Source organism: Trichechus manatus, unplaced genomic scaffold (genome assembly GCF_000243295.1).
Source record: "Trichechus manatus latirostris isolate Lorelei unplaced genomic scaffold, TriManLat1.0 scaffold00115, whole genome shotgun sequence".
Taxonomy (NCBI): Eukaryota; Metazoa; Chordata; class Mammalia; order Sirenia; family Trichechidae; genus Trichechus; species Trichechus manatus.
In genome coordinates this window covers 8,957,128-8,972,594 of record NW_004444051.1, presented here as the reverse complement: position 1 = coordinate 8,972,594, position 15,467 = coordinate 8,957,128, and the positions used below count along the sequence as shown (strand labels likewise).

The window sequence follows — 15,467 nt, the reverse complement described above, 5'->3', positions numbered from 1 at the left end:
TAATTCATATACCATTGTTCTAGTATAGGTACGCATGCAGAAGCAGTGCGTGGTTGAGTAGTGAAACACAAAGGAAGGGTGTCAGCATAGAGTGTCCAATTTGTAGACAGTACAAACCATCCCTCTTCAAGGGAGTTTGGAATAGGCCAAATATTGTCCCCCGGTAATGAGAGTATCATTAGAGGAAAGAGGGGGCTCTGGTTCTTCCCAAGTAACCGGGTGGAAGATAGGGGGGCTAAGAACATGAGCCCAATAGGTGGTTGGGGCAGAGGTTGCTGGTATCTGAGAACGGAGGAGGAGGAGAACACATACCAAAGTTAGGAATAGATTTTTAGGTGTAGGGGGGGCACCTGTAGTTGAGAGGATATACTCAGCTTTGGAGGAGAGGGCTTTCAGACCTCCCCATGTTACCGGTCTCGCAGAGCCCTGCTGTTTAATGTCCTTCCCCGGGGAAGGGGTGATGGTGTCGGTTGTCTCTCTGGAGTCAGTCGGGAAGACTGTAACTTAGTAACCCAAAAAGCATCAGTACTGCCGAAACCCCCAGTCCGTCTTGAGGTCGTGCGAGCAGAGGGGACTACAAAGGGAAGTAAAATTAACTGTGCTGTTTTATCAGAGGGAGTAATATTCCAGTAAGAGAGACTGGAAACCATAATTTTAATTTGACCTTCATAATCAGAGTCTATTACACCAGGATGAACAGTCAGACCTTGAGATGTAATACTAGAGCGACCCATTAGGAGTCCTAAATATCTTCGAGGCAGGGGTCCCCAAACCTGTGTTGCTGTAAGAAAAACTTTTGCTGCCTCATCTATTACAGCCCCTTGTGCCAAGGGTAAATCTAGTCCTGCATTCCTTTCAGTACCTGCTTTTAAGTCGTTAACCTGCAAGCGTTGTTGTTTGGAATCTATGCTGTGGTTTCCACACTCCACACTCAGGGGCCCTCTGGATTTTTGGGGGTGCGAGAGCTCTCGCCACTCTTCCCATTTCCCGACATAGGGTTGTCTTGATTGTTAAATTGAGATCTGCACTGCTTAGCCCAATGACCACCTTTACCACAGCAGGGACACTTTCGGGTTGGAAATTTAGTGTTGGCATTTTTGTTTTTTAAACTGTGACAATCCTTCTTAAAATGTCCAGGTTTACCTCACCCAAAACAGGTGGCAGTGGATGGACAGAGAGCTGCAGCTAATACTTGTGCCTTATGAGTTTCTGTGCCAACATTTTGACATGCTGTAATCATTTCAGCTAGATTAAGACTGTGCCTTTAAGGGGGCTAAAACAGCCCGACAGTCAGCATCAGCATTTTCATAAGCAAGCTGGAGACAAAGAACTTCAGCTGCTTGTTGGTTATCTACCTGTCGGGAAATGGCCGTTGGTTGATAAAGTCAATGTAAGGCTCGTTTGCCGCTTGGCGAATAGTGGCGAATAAGCCGGCGGGCGTTCTGGAATCAGGGATTTTACTCCAGGCTTTGGCGGCAGCATCGGAGGCTTGACTGAATGCTTGTCTATTCATCTGACTCTGGGCCTGGGGAGTGGAATAATTCCCAACACCCAGGAGCATGTCAAGACTAACAGGGATATTATGGTTAAGATTTTCTACGGCATAAAGGTTACAATGTTCTTCATACTCTTGACTCCATACACTAAATTGAGCAGGGATTAAAACTGTCCGCATTAAAATGTTCCAATCCCAGGGGGTCATTTCATAGCTTGTTGCTATAGCTTCTACAAGTCCTTTTGTAAAGGGACTCTGTAAACCATCAGTTGCTATGCTTTTGGGAAGTTCCTTAAAGGTGTCATAAGGAAGGCGACCGTGACGGGGAGGTCCTGTTCCCTGAGGGACTGGAAAGACAGAAAGCCCGTCTTTCTCACAGCCTTCTCGCAAACATCGTTCCATAATTGGCTCATACTGTGGGGACTCAGCTTCAGGAGGTACAGAAGATGGAGGGTTATGGACATTCTCTTTACTAAGGGAGGGAGCCGAACGAGCTGCCTGTAACGGCTGCAGGGCAAGGGGACAGTGATGCGAAGCAATAAGAACTGAAGCTGGGATGTTCATGTCACGAATGATGTTACCGATACGTTCCCATGCTTCTACATCAAGGTTCCCCCGCAAGGGATAGCAAGGACAGGCAGATTCAGTTAAAAGCCAAAGTTGGGTAAGTGCTTCTTCTGAAACCTTAAATTTACAGGCTTTTAACAATCCTAACAACTGGGTTTTGTGCTGAGCTGTTCAGAGGAAAGAGAATTCCCCATAGGGAAAAGGAAAATGAAAAATGAAAGGAAGAGAACAAAGGCTCCTGGCCTGAAGCCTGAAATCCCTCGGGAGCGGTCAGGAAAGACCTGCCGCTCTGGTGCTAAAGCAGCCTGATCTGAGAGCGCTCGGGAAAATTCCGCCCGCAGAAAAACCCCGTTGCCCTCGGCTGTAAAGGCAGCCTGAAACGGACGCGTCCTTACTCACCACCTGAAGGGATTGAGTGCGGGGGTATCTACAGCTCTCTCCTCACACGGGGCACCATCTGTCGCAGCGGCGGCAATGTTGGGAAGGCAGAGACAGTAACCAAACACAACTCTTACAGAGAAGTGGGGCCAGGAGGGTCACTCTGAGGAGTCGACCCCTGGCTTCAGTCCCAGGAGTTTGTTTATAGTCAATACAGCAAGCAGTGAAGCAAATAGAACAACGGGCTTTGGGTGAGTAACAATGTTTTGGGCAAGGGAGAAGGAATTCAGGTAAACAAGCCAATCAGTAAAGGGACAATAGGTTTGGGAAAACAAGTCGTGACAAGTCTCAACATGTTGGGGACAAGTCTCAACATGCTGTGTAGCATAGAGGCCTGTGGGAGCTGCAGCTGTCAATAGTGCAGCCATGTTTAAATGGCATATATCCCCACAAACCGTGAGTATATGTTGAGTCATGTGAATCCTTCCAGAGAATCACCAAACTAGTGGGTGTTCGTGGGGCTACTGGAGATAGCCATAATTTTTCCTTGTGCCCACTGTACTTAGTGTATAATCCTTTTAAAGAAATATCCTATTGCACTATATGTATTTACTTGTTTAAAAGCATGTCTAGACTGTAGTCTACTTAATGTTTTTTTCTTTTCCTTAGTGCCTAGCACAGTTTCCGGCACATAAAAGTCAGTCAACAAATCTTTGAATAAGCCATCCTTTCTGAGAGTGAGAAATATAAAACATTCAGCAACATCCAGGCTTTAAAAAATGATCGTAGAGAATATCCCTGTTAGAGAATGTAAAGGAGAGTTGAGAGCAGAGGCATTTACCTTTAGCAGCGCAGAAGTGGTTTTCTCAGGTCAGAGTTCAATTGTGGCCACCAAAACCCTGTACTCTTTCTCAAGCTGCTACTCATTTACTTCCAAGATTAAGACTCTGCTAGTTGTAAAGATTCTGCACAGGGTTTGTCCAAGTGGATTTCTAGTCTATCGCCTTAACCACTTGGCCACAACTACCTAACAAGTTGTGCTTCCTGAATTAGGTACAGAAGGAAATAAAATTCCATATTTGGCCCCCACCCTTGTCCCCCACTTTTGGCACTCAACCTGTTTCAGCACTTTCCCAGCTTCATAGGGCAACGTGGCACTGTCATAACTAGCTGGCAATAGTGTCACAGTCACCTTGGCAACCAAACATACTTGGTTTATTTTGAAAGAACATATTAATTAATAACAGTAATTTCTCAGGAAATAATATTAATTCTACAATTTTAATTTTTATATCTGGCTTCTTTTTTTTTATTATTATTAAACTAAATTATGGGACTTTTTTTTAACGGGAGAGGGAAGGAAAGGAAAAAAAAAAAAGGCTAGCAGAGGATGGTTTCGATCCATCGACCTCTGGGTTATGGGCCCAGCACGCTTCCGCTGCGCCACTCTGCTTCTCGTCCTGCGCTTTTCCTAATAGTATGCTTAACTGTATCTACCTGCACAAGTGAGGCATATCTATCCCGATACTTTCGCTGCCACTAGTTGCCAATTTTCTTTGGAATAATTTTGCCACCAGAATCAAAGAGAAAACAAAGCAAGGAGTAGAGAAAAACAGAAAACACCAGTTACCATCGAATCAATTCCGACTCATGGTGATCTTATGTGTGCCAAAATAGTACTGTGTTCCATTGGGTTTTCAATGGTTAATTCTTCTGACGCTATGAGTCGGCATCGACTCGACCGCAGTGGGCTTTTGGGATTCTTCCGAAGTAGGTCGCCACGTTTTTCCTTCGAGACGTAGACAAGTAAACATTAACAAACTGGTAAGTTATTGGGTGCACAGGTGTGGGGACGCTGGATATTTAAATAAGAATTACAGGTTTGAATGAATAGAGAAGATAAAAGCCAGGAAAGGAATCCTAGACCTCGCGGGGCGGGCGAGATTTCTACCAGGAATCACAACCCCACACATACTGTATTCGTCTTCGTAAATACCCTTTCGGTCAAATTTTCCTTGGCTTGGTGATGCAAGAGCGAAGTCTTGCAGTTTTAAAACTCATCAGCAGGGGCGTTTCGTTCGCAGGGGAGTTTCGGCCACCAGGGCTGCTGCTGAGAGCGGAAATGCGGAAGGTGCAAAGCCTGAGGGCAAAGCTGGACACTTCGCATCTCAAAGGAGGCTGCTGCAGTTTGGGTCGTGTAGGCCAGGTGTCCTGTGTAATCATTCCAAGCAGCAAATGATAATCATTGAAAAATGTCAATTTCTTCCTTCCGATGCAGTTGTTAAGCGGTCCGAAAATTCCAATTTGGTGGTACAAGACCTGTAGGATACGCCGCCACCACCCGGTGGGACCCAATTAGTTATCAATGACGTCATTCAGGGCTGGGTTGGCTGCGAAGGGCGGGGCCAAGAGGACGAACGTACGTTCCCGCGCGCGAGTTCGGTTTTCAATTAGGTCCGATACTCACTCATATAAGTAGATTTCTTCTTTCTGCCTTTTCATTTCTGCAGTTTGCTTCTTTGGTAGACTACAGTAGTCATGTCGGGTCGTGGCAAGGGCGGGAAGGGGCTTGGAAAAGGTGGCGCTAAGCGTCACCGCAAAGTATTACGAGATAACATCCAGGGTATCACCAAGCCTGCCATCCGGCGTTTGGCTCGGCGTGGCGGCGTCAAGCGCATCTCTGGCCTTATCTACGAGGAGACACGCGGAGTTCTCAAGGTTTTTCTAGAGAATGTGATCCGTGACGCCGTCACCTACACCGAGCACGCTAAGCGCAAGACTGTCACGGCCATGGATGTGGTCTACGCGCTCAAGCGTCAGGGGCGCACCCTTTACGGCTTCGGCGGCTAAATTGCTCTCTTCTCACTTTACAGTTTTTAACCAAAGGCCCTTTTCAGGGCCGCCCACGGCTTCCCGTAAAAGAGCTAGCATCTTTTAATTTCTTCCTCTGTAAGACTGCACGTGCTAGATTTCCACCGTTGACGTTTTAGAAGGTTAAGCGCAGGAAAGTTTTATTCAAGAATTCCTTTCTCCTTTACAGCAGTCGGGGTATTATGAGTATAAAGCTTTTCCTTGTTTGAAGTAGCAGTAAGGGAAGCTCGAGTGGTTTTTGTTTACGTCCCACACGATAGATTTCTTTATCAGAGCTCGCTGACAGGTATGCGTGGTGATTTGAGTCTTGTAGAGAAGACAAACTGCCCACAGAGATAGCTAGGCGAGCCTCCCCTCCCCCGCCAGGATTCCAGTGCTCAAAATGGCGGGGAGGGCGAGGAACAAAGAAAGCTGGAGTTAGGGCCCCCGCCTGGCAGGGAAGCCTTGCGACAAAGGCGAATTTGAGCTGGTTTTTTAACCCACTACGAGTGCCGTGCTGGTGCAGGCGGCCGGTGCATTGCCACTGTTCTGCTTGTGTGCAAAGAGTGATGGAAATACTGAAATGCACACGGGAGGAGAGCCGGCAAGTACTGTTCGGCAAAGAAGGGACTTTTTTTTTTTTTAAATGAAAATATTAAAGCGGAAAAGTAGAGACTTTACTCAATAACAGAAACATCTAAGTTGAAACATACAAGATAGCATTTTTATCAGTACGTAGACATCATTAAATGTGAATACAAAGCAAACACCCCCACATAATCACACTTAACTAAATTAAGCCAATTTCTTTAATATCCAGTACTCGGTCACATTAAGAATTCAGTTATGCCCCGAATGTCTTAGATAGAACTGGTTTGTTCAAACAAGGATCTAGGCACGGCTTTGTGTCTCAAGTCTTAAATCTAGAAGTACCCCTTCCTAGCCGCCCCCCTCCCTCCTTTTTGACATGTTTTTTGATTTGTTGGGAGACTAAGCCTGTTCTGTAGAATGTGTCCTCTTCTGGATTGATTTGTTTCCTGATGGGATGGTTTTATTTGACATCTGCCTTGTATGTCCTATAAATTAAAAGTGATTTCCATAGATGTAATTGAAATTAGGTTAATGTTTTTGTCAGGAATAGTTTATAAGAGATGTTGCTGCATGCTCTTGCACCACATCAGGGACACATACCCGGTATTTTCAATTTGGGATAAGATTGATCACTGGTTTAGTGTAATAGTTCATTGAAAAATCCGATTTTCCCGCCTCATGACAACAGGTAATCTGTAGGGTGATACTTTGAAATCAGGAGAATCAACGGAGTCATTCTGAATCTCATCTTTTTTAAAGATACAGACTCTTGTGCTTAAATACGAAAAGATTCAGATATTGGAGCTAAGCCACCAATTTGAGGAGAAAAAGTTTTATGAAGATGTTAATTTAGCCAGAACTTTTTTTTTTTTGAGCACATAGCATATGCCAGGCACTGTTCTAAGCTCTGGGAATAGGCCAGTAAATAACAGTGAGAAAATAATATTCTGAACTCGTAGAGGTTATTTTTCACTGGGGAAGGGGCAAACAAAATACAATGTGTCAGATGGTGCTGAGTGCTATGAAGACCACTAAAGTAAGAAAAAGGCATAAAGTGTGGAGAGACGTGATGTTTTAAATGGTATGGTCATAGATGGCTTTACTGATAAAGTGATGGTTGGGGAAAAAAGATTGAGAAGGTAGAGTACTCCAAATGAAAGGAATTTTAAGTACAAAAACCCTGAGGTAACAAGGAGGTATTGTGTCTGGACAGAGTTGAAGAGAAGAGGGCCAGATGATTGAGGAAAAGAAGTTGAGGTCTGAGAGGCTAGTGGAGGGCGGGTGAGTAGGGTCTCGCAGGCCAGTGTAACTAACTACTTTGGTTTTTACAAAAGTGAAGTGAGAGCTCCTGCAGGGTTTTGAGCAGGTTTCTGACATGATCTGATTTATGTTTTTAAATGATATGCCTGGATACCTGGTACAGAATAGACTGTGATGGTGCTAGGGTGGGAGCAGGGAGACCAGTTAGGAGGCTACTGCAGTAATCCGGTTGAGAGATGACAGTGGTTCGGACCAGTATGTTACTGGCAGAGACTATGAAAAGTGGTTGGGTTGTGTATATATTTTGAAGGCAGGGAAAGGATTTTCTGAAGGAGTTGATGTAAGATATGAGAGAAACAGGATTCATGGATGATTCCAATGATTTGAACCAACTGGAAAGATAGAGATGCCAATTGCTAAAGTGGGGAAGAATATGGAAGGAGCAAGTTTTGAGGAGCATCACAGGCTTAGTTTTGTACATGTAGAATTGGAAGTGTCTGTTATATATCTAAGAGGAAGTTGTGAAATAGGCAATTAGATATGTGAGTCTGGAGTTTAGAGGAGAGGTCTGGGTTGAAAACATAATTGAGAGTTGTCAGAGTATAACTGCTGTGAGAGTAAAGCCACAAGATCAGATGATATCTCTTAGGGAAGAAGATTGATAATGAAGAGAACCAGTTCAAGGTCTAAGCCTTAAGTCAGAGAAATAAGGAGTATTTGCTCTGTATTCATAAATGTGGATTCATAATTTATAGTTTTACAAGGGCTTTCTCCTCTAGCCTCAGAACTAGCAGAGTAAATGCTATCCTTATTTTACGGATGTGGAAAAATACTCTTAGTAATAAGAGTGCTCTTTAAAACTGAAACTCCTATTCAAATAGTCTGTAAAAGTTAGAGCACCCCCTCCCACCATATTTTACTAGTAATTCTAGGGATTTCTCAGGCCTTTTGAGGCCTATTTGTGGAACTTAGTTTAAGAGTCCTCTGTCTGACTTTGCTTTTTCTCCTCCTTAGCTTGGCTGACTCCTGATCTCTCTTAGAAGATGGACCTTGAGAACGCAATTCCTTGCCTGATTCTGTTGATGTTTCCTTGTTGCTGTGGAGATACTGTGTACACATTGATGATAGGGAAATTAAGTCACTAGCCCTGAGGTTTCTCCTGAATTCCAGACTCAAAAGACCCAGTTACCTACGTGACAGCGTTATACTTCCTGTCCCAATGTCGTTAGGCTCGACCTTGTGATTTGCTTTGGTCAGTGAATGTGAAAGAAAATGCATGTGCCACTCCTGAGCAGAAACCTTAAGAGCCAATGTGTGGTCTATTATTGTTCCCTCAGCATGGTTCTCAGGAATAGAGCTGTAGCTGACCCACAGGTGAACCACAGTCAGTAAACATAGTGAGCCAGCCAGAAACAAACCTTTATTGTAGTAAACCACTGGGATTTTGGGATTGTTTGTTATCATAGCACAACTAGCTTAGGCCTACTGTTAATAGTGTCGCATTGCATCTAAGTGTTCTGAGACTTGCTTTATTCAGAAAACATTTATCTTGCTAAAATTCATCCATGTAGCTATAGTTTTCGTTTTCACAGCTACCTTAGATTCCACCATGTGACTTTGCTGCAATTCCTCTATTTATTCTGCTTTGTTGGCTGCCTTTTTTTTTTTTTTTTTAAATCTGTCACATGCTTTGCTGAAATATAAAGTATTAAGTACAATTTTCGTTGTGTGGATTACTTAATAATTCTATTAATGTAAGTGTGGACTACTTAAAGTAATGAAATATAAATGCGTGAAACGTGAAAGTGAGAAGTAGATACAAGTTTAGGGGAAATAGTCAAGAAATGTCTGTTCTAACTCTGCCACATTTGCTGAGCTGGCTTGAAGATACTTTTTTCAATTGTGAAGTAAAGGAATTAGAATACATCAGTGGTTTCCAAATGTTCATCCATGGATAATGTTAGTCTTTGCCAAAGTTTTCACTATTCTGTGGTGAAGTGAGAGAAATAAAGTCAGTGTAATAAATTTTCCATAGTTGATTGGTATAAAGGACTGTTACTTATTTTCCGTTTGCCCTTACTGACTTTGCGGTGGTGAGAGGGTAGTTCTCTTATGAAATAAGATTGATATTAGTCTCTTAAATTGGTTGACTGGCAACTCTCTAAGGAGCCTATACCATTGCCATCTCTATAGGATGGAGTAGAACTGCCCCATACTGTTCCCAAGGAGAAGCTGGTGGATTTGAACTGCCAACCTCATGGTTAGCAGCTAAGCTCTTAGCCACTGCACCACCAGGGATCCTCAGTAAACATTGGTTAGCAGCTGAGCTCTTAACCATTGCACCACCAGGGCCCCTCTGTAAACATTAAACCAAACCTATTGCTGTCAAGTCATTTACGCCTCATAGTCCTCTACAAGACAGAGAAGAACTGCCCCATAGGCTTTCCAGGGAGTGGCTGGTGGATTTGAATTGTTGACCTTTTGGTTAGCAGCCTGAGATCTTAACCACTTCGCCACCAGGGCTCCCATTAGTTGTTAGAGAGATGGAAATCAAAACTGCAATGAGATACCATCTCACCCCTGCAAAAATGGCGATGATAAAAAAAAACAGAAAACAAAACAATAAATGCTGATGAAGTTGTGGGCAGATTGGAACTCTTATACACTGCAGGTGGGATTGTAAAATGGTACAACCTATATGGAAATTGATATAGTGCTTCCTCAAAATGTTAGAAATATAAGTACCTTATAATCAAGTAATCCTACTCCTAGGTATATATCCTAGGGTTTAAGAGCAGTGACACACATAGACATATGCACACTTATGTTCATTGCAGCACTATTCACAATAGCAAAAAGATGGAGACAACCTAAGTGCCCATCAACGGATGAATAGATAAATTGTAGTACATACATACAATGGAATACTGCACAACTATAAAGAATAATGAGGAGTCCACAAAACATAACATGGATGATTCTGGAGGACATTATACTGACTGAAATAAGTCAATCACAAAACGACAATTATTGTATGGTCCCGTATTATAAAAAGTTAAGACTAGGTATATACATAGAAAGCAGCACTCTTTGATGGTTACCAGGGATGGGAGAGAGAGGGAGGGGGAACACTCTCTAGACAGTATACACTTGCTATTTTTGGTGATGGGAAATGCACTACCATATATGGGTGAAGTCAGCACAACTTGATCAAGGTAAATCAAGACACTAAGAAGCACAGAAGAAAAAGGGACAATTTTGATAAATGCTATAACATACACAATTTTGTAACAACAACCAAAAAATATGTGTGTGGTTACGTACATATGTATGCATATATGTATATAGAAGGGTATATGTAAGTAAATACAAGTGCGTGAGTATGTTTATCTGTAGGCATACGTATATATATGTTTGTGTGTGCTGCATATATATCCATACATATAACAAAGCAAATAGGGGGCACAGATATAGAGGCTTCCTAGACATATCCAAACAACTCACAGGATTGGTTGACTGGATTAAAAGGCTTAGGAGCATAAGTCTTGGGGGACAACTTAGTCAGCTGGCATAACACAGTTCATAAATATAATGTTCTATACCTTAGTTTGGTGAGTAGCATCTACAGTCTTAAAAGCTTGTGACAGGCCATCTAAAATACAGCTATTGGTCTCTACTCCTATGGAGAAAAAGAGAATAAAGGAAACCAAAAGCTCAAGGAACAAGCTAGTGCACACTACTAATAGCCCATATGAACCATTGCCCATATGAACCTCTTCTAACCTGAGAACAGCAGAAATAGATGGTGTCTGGCTACCACTATCAACCATTCTGACCAGGGACACAATAGAAGGTCCTGGATAGAATGGGAGAAAACTGTAGAACAAAATTCAAATTCCTAAAAAAGTCCAGACCTACTGGACTGATAGAGACTAGAGAACCCCTGAGAGTATTGCCCTAAGATATCCTTTGAACTTGGAACTGAAGCTATTTCTGGAGGTCATCTTTCAACCAAATAATAGATTGGCTTACAAAATAAACAGTATCACTCGTGAGTAATGTGCTCCCTTAAATAATCAACAATATGAGACCAAACGGTCAACAGCACTCAAAAGCAAAGATGAGAAGGCAAAGAGGGAATGGAAGCTAAATCAAGGAAATAGAATAGAGAGCAAATAATAAGAATGCTGATACATTGTAAAAATTATAACCAATGTCATGGAACAATTTGTATAAAAATTGCTAAATGAATGGGGGAAAAAATCATCCTATTCATTTTTGTACCCGAAGGACTTAGCATAATACCTGGTACGTAGTTGTGGCTCAATAATTATTTGTAAAATAAATTACTTTTGTTTTTCTTAACATAGGACAAGGAGACTTAAAGATGAAAGGATCTGAGGGAGAACCCCTATTTCTTAACTGCACCACTGGGAGTTTTGGAGACAGCTAAATAGAAAAAATTCTCTTCAGAAGTTGATCCTTTCACCCAAAAGAGTGTAACCGCATTGTTAACATTTTGACCTTGATCTTTCTAGTCATTTTCTTTCCCCCTGCGACTATATTATGCATGTGTATACATATATAATATTTAAATATAAATGTGAGCACTCTGTTCTGCAATTTGTTTCCCCCCATACTATGCCATGAGCATATTTTATGTTGTTTATTGTTTATACATTATTTTTAATGGGTGCATAGTATCTCCTTATGGATGAAAACTGTTTCTAGCTAAACTTCTACTCTTAAACATTTATGGTATTTCCAGGTTTACGCCAAAATAACCAGAGATACGGGCGATATTAAAAAAAAAAAATTAGAAGATAGAATCAACAGGACTTTGTATATTATTAAATATTTGTAGAAAGAGAAAGGCAATTGTCTGAGATGTGGACTAGATTTTAGACTTGGATGAATAAATGGAGCTGGGGGAGTACAATGAGGCCAATCTTGTTCCTGCTCAGTTTGAGATGCCTGTGGGATACTCAGTTGATGAAGTATAACTGAATACCATACTTCTTAAGTATTTTCATCCGTGATTATTTTTCTCTGGGTCTTTACAATTCATGCCTGCTTCTCTACCCCAGACACACAGACATACCTAGTGTATATATATATAACACTGATGGTAGATGGGAGAGGGTGACACTTTTGTCCTTTTCAGAAATTATTTACTATAGGAAAAACAAATTAGGAGGTAGCAGCTACTTGAATCAGAACCTAAAGATGATGCTACCTTTATTTTGGGGAAAGGGCTGGTGTTTTTCAGTACATCAGGCTTTTACAACAGGAATTTACACCAGTGAGTTTCCTTTGAAGTGATTAGTGTCTTAGGTGGAATGGATTCAGACCAGCTTGGCACTTATCAGGCAGCCAATTTCTTATGTTCCAATTAAAGAACATAGTTAGCAAGTTGCAGAAGGAGCCCATCCAAAAAAATGTTTTTGGTTTGGAATTATATGAGGGAAACCTAGTAAATAAAGGAAAATAAATGCAGCAAAGTTGTGCAAAGGGAGCAGGAGAGATGGGGAGGAAAAGAAAATAAAAATTTACTAAGCATCTCTTACATGTGTTTCCAGGGCCCCTTCCTTATAACCCAACACATCTGACCATTAAATGAGGCATACCCCTAGTTCTGAGTCCCTGGGTGGTGCAAATGGTTAAAGTGCTCGATTGCTTAACTGAAAGGTTGGAGATTTGAGTCCACCCAGAGGCCACATGGGGTCTCCATGAGTTGGAGTTAACTCTACAGCAACTAACAACAGCTAAACAACAGCAGCAGCAGCAGCAACAACAGTTCTAGTGAAAGTATGGGAGGGTCCCTAGAGAATATGACACATGTTACTTGAATTGGCACACAGAAGCAGGGAAGTTTCACAGCCAAAGGTTCTAGGATATTCTGAAAATTGTTCAGAGGAAAGAGATTGTTCTAAAGAGGGCTTTGAACTGTTAAAAAATCTGTTCACACTACCAAGACAAGGAAACTTAATTGGTGTTAATTCCCAGCAGGCTTTAAAGCCTATTGCCTTGTTCAAAGCCACACAGGGACCCTGGGCTTCCAATGTGGACAGGGCCAAGGGTTCCTTCTCTATGGCTTCAACCAGAGACTTTAGCTATACCTAACATTTTTGGAGCCCTGGTGGCGCAGTGATTAAGAGCTCAGCCACTAACCAAAAGGTCAGTAGTTTGAGTCTACCATCTGCTCCTTGTAACCCTATGGGGCAGTTCTACTTTGTCTTAGAGGGTCGCTATGAGTCAGAATTGACTGGACTGCAATGGGTTTGGGGACTTCCTCTGTGTAGGTACTAAGTCCTTTCCTTGCATTCCTTTATTGAACACCCCAGCAATGCCGTGCAGTAGTTACTAGTTATTATTTTCCTTTAAGACATAAGGAAATGCTCACAGAGACATTAAGCGATTTGTCTAAATTCAACATTCAATATTCAAATAGTCAGGTCTGTATCATGTCCTGGGGGATTTTCCCCTTAAATTATGTTTATATATTTCTTTTCATGAATGGATAGTTTTAAAAAACTACAGTTAGCTTTTGGAGAACAAGAAGTCAATGCCTTAATTATAGGTGGTGCTTAGGGAATTTTATCTACAGAGCCCAGTTGTAATTTTGGGTCACTTATTTAATGTTCACAGTTATCTGCTATGTAGGTTTCTGCAGATAGACATGTGGCTAAAACGTGAAAAACGAGATTGTAAGCTCAGGTTTACACTGCTAACACTCATGGTTTCCCTTCCACACCACAGCGCCCATAAAAGTTAAAGTCGCTTCCAGATGATCTTTAAATTTCCAAATCTCCCTTTTTTTTTGTTTTTTAAAGAAACTTTTCCCACTGTAAGGGCTTTGCTGTATCTCAAAGAATATGTGTATCACCTGACCAGTTTTCTTTTCTCTTTGCCAGTGTTCTATTTTCCCTTTGAACTCAAATTTCCCCACTCCTATGATTGCAGCTAGCTTTCTGCTTGAGAAAAATTCTCTAACATACAGTGTGGAGGCCATGGAAGAAACAGGCCTCAGAATTGGACTGAATTAGATGGGGATTCAAATTCCAGTTTCCTTAGTTGTATGTAAGAGGTAAGTTACTTAAACCTTAATTCATTTATCCTTAATTCTTCATGTCATTCGTTTGTAAAACGGGAGATTCCATCCCATAAGAAGTGATTATAGGACAAAATAAAATGGCATATTAGATATGCTAAGGGGAAACTCCCTTCCTGTTTCCCTTCTTTCTTTAAATAAAATTCCAGTGAATGAAGAAGTTAACTGTGGACAAGGTCATTCTAAAACATGAAGGAGGAGGTCTTGGGAGAACTCCGAGAATCCTTGGAGCCTAAGAATGAGGAGACTGACAGAGAGAGGCAGTTCCCCATCTCTACACCCCCCAGGAATCAGTTGTTGAATTATATAGCACTGGAGACTTTCACTTGCTTCCTGCCCCCTCATGTTATCTTGCTGCCTGGTAAGTCTCTTAGGTCCCAGTATGTTCAGCCAGGTAGAAAACTCAGTGCGTGATGAGTTCCTGACCTTGCCCGAAGGTAATATTTTAGCTACGTGAAATAATCCAGGAACGGTACATTCAGTGAGATTTGAAGATACGTTAGTGGATGTTGAACGATGGAGGTAGCAAAGAATGGTTTAAGAAATTTGTTTAGGAATGCAACCTAGAGAAGTGATGCAGCTGTAGCCATTCTCAAGGTGACAGCAAATTACAAACTGAAGCAGTTTCGTTTTCCCTATTCTAATGTAATCAGCAGTCGATTTAGGACCATTCAACACCTTGTAAATTGCTATAAAACCCTTGTTACTCCCGACCAAGAGCAATGGGATTATGACAAAAAGAAACTGAAGTTAGGAAAACAAAACATCTGAAGGGGGGTGGTGAGGAGGGATTTTCTGACATCAAAACAGAACCCTAACTCCCTTAGTGGCTACCAGAGTGTAACAGTGTACAGATTTACTCCTTGGTGATCCTTACACACTAAAGAGGAAGGAACATTGTCTCGAGATTTTAGTAATTCTCATCACACGTGTAGCTCTATTTAACAAATCCCTAAGAGTTACAGACTTTTAAGTGACAACTTGGGTGGCTCTTAAAAGAGCCTTTGGATTGTTAGCGTTGTTATGCAGATAGAAACTTTACTTGGAGCTGGTGTACTTGGTGACGGCCTTGGTACCCTCGGACACGGCGTGCTTGGCCAATTCCCCGGGAAGCAGCAGGCGCACGGCCGTCTGGATCTCCCTGGACGTGATGGTCGAGCGCTTGTTGTAATGCGCCAGGCGAGACGCCTCGCCTGCGATGCGCTCAAAGATGTC

At 42.0% G+C, this 15,467-nt stretch overlaps 2 protein-coding genes and 1 non-coding gene across 3 annotated transcripts in view; 1 reads left to right on the top strand and 2 right to left on the bottom strand.

Moving 5' to 3' along the window:
• Positions 1 to 3,821: 3,821 nt before the first annotated feature.
• Positions 3,822 to 3,893, bottom strand: TRNAM-CAU (transfer RNA methionine (anticodon CAU)). The gene has a single exon. It is a non-coding gene; the product is annotated as a tRNA-Met (tRNA).
• A 1,033-nt stretch (positions 3,894 to 4,926) lies between these two features.
• On the top strand, positions 4,927 to 5,361 carry LOC101355988 (histone H4). Its single transcript, XM_004384032.2, has one exon. The coding sequence runs from the start codon at positions 4,979 to 4,981 to the stop codon at positions 5,288 to 5,290; it is 312 nt and encodes a 103-aa protein (XP_004384089.1). The 5' UTR covers positions 4,927 to 4,978; the 3' UTR covers positions 5,291 to 5,361.
• A 9,929-nt stretch (positions 5,362 to 15,290) lies between these two features.
• LOC101355724 (histone H2B type 1-like) overlaps positions 15,291 to 15,467 on the bottom strand; it is a 653-nt gene continuing 476 nt past the window's right edge. The window contains exon 3 of the mRNA XM_023738391.1: positions 15,291 to 15,455. Coding sequence (XP_023594159.1) covers positions 15,291 to 15,455 — 165 coding nt within the window. The remainder of the gene's footprint in view (positions 15,456 to 15,467) is intronic.

Excerpts from the sequence above, each read along its gene's own strand:
- LOC101355988 (XM_004384032.2), top strand. The coding sequence starts at position 4,979 with ATGTCGGGTCGTGGCAAGGGCGGGAAGGGGCTTGGAAAAGGTGGCGCT.